This window comes from Acanthochromis polyacanthus, chromosome 4, assembly GCF_021347895.1.
Source record: "Acanthochromis polyacanthus isolate Apoly-LR-REF ecotype Palm Island chromosome 4, KAUST_Apoly_ChrSc, whole genome shotgun sequence".
Taxonomy (NCBI): Eukaryota; Metazoa; Chordata; class Actinopteri; family Pomacentridae; genus Acanthochromis; species Acanthochromis polyacanthus.
The window spans coordinates 9,492,496-9,498,528 of NC_067116.1; the positions used below are offsets into that span (position 1 = coordinate 9,492,496).

Below are 6,033 nucleotides of genomic sequence, written 5' to 3' on the forward strand. Positions count from 1 at the left end.
AGGAGAACGAACACAGGATTTCTTCCTTTCGCCAAGCCTCATTCTCCATTCCTCCTTCCTCACCCTCACCTTCCTCTTCTTTCTGTTCCTCTTCCTTACACCCCTGGCCTAGTAAAGGTACAGTCCCTAGCCTTGCTCAGACCTGAGTAGTGTCCTGTCACATGATGAAGCTGATGGCTTTTGATAAATATCTTTGTATCAAAATGTTTTGCATGTAGCCAATCAGGTCATTTCTTTTCTGCATTATCTTGTGAAATGCAGTACCACTGACCCATATAAGTCTTAACACTGAACAACAAACCATACTAAATAAGTACTAGAACACCTTGTAGCTAGCTTATCAACCTGCCTAAAATGTAAAAATGTGATCTTGGTTTCTCAAATAGCAAAGCAATGTTTGTGCTTTGCCTGTAAGTTACAGTTTTCAGAAAAAAATAAATTGATCCCTGTGTTGCTGCAGCCATCAGTCAAGCAGCATGGCATACTCATGAAGACCCATTTTTGCTTGAATTCAAAAGTAAAAAAATAAGATTTATTTTGCCATAGGCAGACAGTGTTTGTATATACTGGTCACTCCTGTGCTGTACTAACACTTGAGCACTCAATACTGTATAGAAACCAACTTCAGAGGCAGATGTATGTTGCATCTAAACTCTGTTATTTCATCTTTTCATACTCCTGTTTCCTCAAACTATTCCAAATTTTAAATTTCATATCGCACATATCCAGACAACATGCAAATACATATAGTTGTGTGCCATCAAATGGTCATAGCTGAATAGATTTTCTGAGACAGTGCTTTCAACAAATTAGTAGCTGGATAGTCCAAAGTTTTTTCCAGGTAATGAGGACAACACAGAAGTAAAGGTTTTTGGGGCCACTGAAGTCAGTGCTCACCAATCTGTCCATTAAGAGTGATAATGAAGCTAGAAACCTCTATGTTTACCTGGATTCAGAATTAAATTTCAACAGTCCCATTAAAGCCTTCTGCCACCTTGCTTTTGCCTCTAGCAGGCGGCATTACTGTAATGTCATCAGTCAGATGGCTTCAGTTGATCAAGAATACTGCTGACATTGTTGTAACAAGGAAAAAAGTTCAACAGATTCTCAGATCACTCTATGGGCTACCAGTTTCTCACTGAATCAGCTTCAAAATTCTGTTGCTTGTATATGAGGCTTAAATGAGATAGAAAAAAATCCTCTGAATGTTGAATATAACAATGTTGCACATATCAAAGGCATTGCACCGATTCTTCCATGAGTAGAAATACTGATTTCACACAGATTCTTGTATATATGGGGAAATTGATGTTACATTGAGTTTTTACATGTACAAAGTATTTCTAATACGCAGGTTGAATGTGATGATATTTCATCAAAATGAGGTATGACAAGTTTTCAGTGTGCAGTCTCAAGGGAGCAGTGCTAGTTGCAAACACTGATGTGGAAAAAATTGCGAGAAGGATTTGAGCCAGTGGTGACTTTAAGAAAAAATCCAAGCTAAAGACTTACCTGTTTAAGGTAGCTTTTAAATTCATTTTCTTTTGACTAAAATGCATTGCTTTGTGCGTTGTAGTGTTTTTATTCGATGTGGTTTTTTTTATGTGTGCCTTCACTGTTTCAACTATTTGTTTCCTGCGCTATTCCCTGACAAGCTTTGACTTTGAAAAGTGCCATTTAAAAAACATTGCCTTGCCTTGATGAGAACAGACCTAACAACTCCACCAGGTACCTTTTATACACAGTTTTAACACGCATGGCTGAAGTTTGATGTCAGATATTTCTGTCACCAGGGTTTGTTGGCATTTCTTTCGATCTAATTCTTAGCAGTTGAAACTGTCAATTTGTTTTTATCTTATTCAGAGAAAAAATAATTCAATAAAAGCATCTTCAAAAGATAATTCATTGAGACAATAACAGGCTCTGAGGAAATAGTGTTAACTCCACTGAGATTTCCTGAATATTTCCTCTGTTGTCTTACAGATAAAAACACAGGAAACATCTGTGAGCCAACCTTCTCTTCTGGCTGGGGTGTTGTGACACCCAGAACGTCACCCTTCATCTCTTCCTCCACTTCTATTCAGGGCCTGCCTCACCAGCTGCACCCCTTGCAGGCAGTTTTCCTGTAATTTAGCAGCCCCAAGTCCCTCATCACTGATGTGTGTTCCTCTTCAAAAAAGAGAATGCTGACTGTATCTCATATGAGTGTCTGTCACATGATTGTTTATGGATGTGAATGACTGTGACTGTTTTATTACAATGTGTGCAGTGGGTATGGGGACTTTTCTGGAGGCCAGCACCTGAAGTGCTTTTCCTCATTTATATGAGACTCTTCTGTGTTTAGTGGAAGTTTGCTTATGATTTATTGCTTCTGATTATTATTATTATTATTTTATTTTATTTTATTTTTTGCATTTTCACAAATAATATGACAGTTCAACAAATATGAAACCTAATTTAAAGCAGTGGTTGGGCTTGCATGGGCCAGTTGGTTAAGGATTAAAACTTAAATAGCTGCATGTTTTAAATGTAGACTGGTCTTATGTAGTTTAGGCAGATTTATTTAATTTATTCTTTTTAAGTGTTGCATTTTTTTAAACAAAATGTCCTAAACTTCCTCACATTTTCTCTTAACTCACAAATCAGAAAATGCCAGTCAAAAGCCAATTATAAGCCATCATCAGCTTTGAATTTCAGCAGCGATTCAAGAATATAAAATCCATTTGATGGCAGCAGGAAAAGAGAATTAAAAAAAAGCCAAATCCAAGCTGCCAAGTGCTTCCTCTTGGCCTCTGTGGAGTCTAATGTTTGTAGTCTGTGTGTAGAAAAAATGGATGTGATTGGAGCAGTTAGTGGAAACAAAGCCATAACCTTAGGGTACAGTAGATGTGTTTTTGTTTTGCCCTATCTGTAGACAAAAATGTCCAAAAAATGTCCGACTACTGATAACATAAGAAAAACATACTATAGAACTATCAATAATCAGTGTAGTCACACAAATGGTAAATTATGTTCACTTGCATTTACTCTCAAAACATCATTTGAGGGATCTTTTCTGTTCCTAAACTCCAGAGTATTCCTGTTAAACATGGTGACAGTTCTCTGTCTGACAGTTCTCTTTAGATATTAAAAGGGTTGACCAATTTGCTTCCTGCTAAAACAGTAACATCTTAAACCAGGTCAGATGACTTGCTTGTAAGTTTTATATACATATATATATATATATATATATATACATATATATTAGTGAAAGGTCCAAAAGAGATGGCAATTCATTTTGGTAACACACACACTAAACTGGGTCCTCCAAGTTTTCTTTTGTTTTTTGGCGTCTCTGTTTAGTAGGTTGACTGTTTCATTTTTTGCATGAACTGCCCTCTTATTAGTTCAGTGATATATGTTATTTTGGAGACTACTATGCAGTACAAGCTTTGGTGGTTGCTTTCCTATGTGTTAATGTTAGGCCTGGGGATTAAAAGCCATATCATATTATCCCTGAAGTTGAACTGATTTAAATAAACTCACTTTTGATTAAAAAAAAATCACCCTCTGAAAACCAAGCAGTTTTACTGGCCCAATCATATTTGCCTTAATCCGAATCACAGTAAAGGCAAAGTGTGAGCATAAAAGCACTGTAATAGTATACTAATGAAGTAGTCCGATGAACCAAAGTGGAGAGCTTGTATGTTATCCATTTTAGATGTAAGATAATTAGTTTTCAATATTTGCTGTATATTTCCCCCAAGGGCAATTTCAAAATGTGTGGTTTTAGGAACCACATCTCATGTACATATTAGCAAGGATGTTCTGCAAATTTTTATTGCTATGAGAGAGGACAAAGTTGTATTTTTCTGCATGTTGTCTTTATTAAAATGTTTGGGTTTAAAAGAGAAAAGAAAAGCATTTTCATTAAAAGGGATAGTACAATATTTGACTTGTTTGGTGTCTTTCTTATACAACTGTGCTAACACTTTTTATTGTGTTTCTCTCAAGTAAAGTAAAATATTGTCCCACAAACAAAAATTATTTTCTTTTGACTAAAATGCATTGCTTTGTGGGTTGTAGTGTTTTTATTCAGTGTGACTGTGTATGTGTGCCTTTATTGTTAGCACCACTGGTATTTAAATGAACGAGTCCAAGTTTGAACTCTTTGGTCAGCATCGTTGTCTTTTTGTCTGCAGAAAAATCTGGAGAACATTTTCATGCTAGATGGATTGTACCTACAGAAAAACACGGTGGAAATTCCATTATGGTATGGGGTTCTATTTGTGGAAACGGCATGGGCAAATTAATTAAAATAGATGGTAACATGAACAAGAAACTTCTTGTTCATGTTACCATCCATGGGTATACTACAACACCTTGATGCATCATGGAATCCCTTCTGGATTGAACCTGATTGGTTGTGGGTTCATACCAAGAAGACAATGACTCCAAGCATACTTCAAAGCTGTGCAGACTACTGGACCAAGAAAAAGGAATCTGGAGTACTGAAACTGATTGACTGGCCAAGTCAAAGTCCAGACTTGAATCCTGTTAAACACATCTGGGATTTATTGAATTCAACAACAGATCACACAAAAGTTTCATTCAAAGCAAGTTTCTGGGAACAGCTAGAAACTATTCCGAATTCAATAACAAAAGAGACTGCGGATAACCACATAAAAACAAAGGCAGCATAAATGCAAGCTGTTTTCAGGACCAAAGGAGGTCAGACAAGATTTTTGGCTAATATATGTTTAAAAGATCTATTGTTGAACTTGGACTTGCATTGATGCCCTACCATGACTTTGTGAAACTGTATATTTCCAATATTTCAATTAAAAAGGCATTTAGAAACAGAATCAGCTTTAATGGCCAGTGAACACAAAAATATATATACAGATAGTTACACATCTACAAAAGAATACACACACACACACACACTACAAACAATAAGTTAGGGATATTGTTATTTACTTGAGTGCTTTTCCTATTTTGTCTGAATTTTAATTAAATAAGTAATAGTTCCCTTTGATATTACAATTAATGGATGAGAAGAAGCACCATTTTCATTAGTGCAGTATTTATTATCCCAACAATTTAGACAATAACAAAGATAGCCCCAAATAACCAAAATTGACAACGTCAGTAGCAGGTGTTTCCACCATTTGCCGTAATGACAGCTTGACAGCGACGTCTCATGCTACTAACTAGCCTCATGATGTTGTTCTGAGGCAATGCGTTCCACTCCTCCACAAGTGCTACACGCAGTTCTGCCAGGTCATGTGGGGGTGGGATACAAGCATCCAGTGCTGCTTCAGCTGGGCCCAGACGTGCTCAATGGGGTTCAGGTCAGGCCAGGGGACATTGCTGGCCATACCATATGAGGCACTCCGACTTCCTGAAGTCCAGCTGTGACAATTCTGGCACCATGCGGTGGAGCATTATCATCCAAGAACAGAAAGTTGGGGGTGTGCTTGTGGAATTGGGGGATGATGATGGGTTCTATGATGTCTCTGACGTAAAAACGTGGAATGACTGAGCCATCTTCAATCACCAAATCTCTTTTGCGGTGACTGATGATGCCTGCCCAGACTGTTGCACCTCCTCCACCAAAGCGAACCCTGGGGACCATGTTGACCTCTGCATATCGCTCACCTTGCCTTCTCCAGCAAAGCTGACGACCATCATTTCTGTGCAAGGTGACCCGACACTCATCAGTGAACAGGACGGTAGACCACTGTTGCATTGTTCAGGTCATATGGTCTTGTGCCCACTGCAAACGGTCACGGCGATGTCTTGGTGTCAGTGGAGTCACCTGCAACGGTCGTCTGGCATTCAAGCCAAAGTGGTGGAGTCGGTTGCGTATGGTTTGTCTGGAAACCCTAGTACCCCTCACTTCTCGTAAACAGGCCTGCAGCTGTGTGGCAGTTGCATAAACGGTGTCTGAGTGTATAGGTCCTTAGGTATTGGTCATCATAGCAGTCCATCACTCATGGGGCTCCACTCCTGGGTCTGTCATCAACACTGCCAGTAGTTCTGTGTCTTGCT

General features: G+C 38.3%; 1 protein-coding gene across 1 annotated transcript in view; it reads left to right on the forward strand.

Annotated features, from left to right (window-relative positions):
* pde4dip (phosphodiesterase 4D interacting protein) overlaps positions 1–3,929 on the forward strand; it is a 48,138-nt gene extending 44,209 nt beyond the window's left edge. The window contains exons 34-35 of the mRNA XM_051946957.1: positions 3–117; positions 1,984–3,929. Of these exons, the coding sequence (XP_051802917.1) occupies positions 3–117; positions 1,984–2,129 (261 nt within the window). The 3' untranslated portion in view covers positions 2,130–3,929. The remainder of the gene's footprint in view (positions 1–2; positions 118–1,983) is intronic.
* Positions 3,930–6,033: the final 2,104 nt, after the last annotated feature.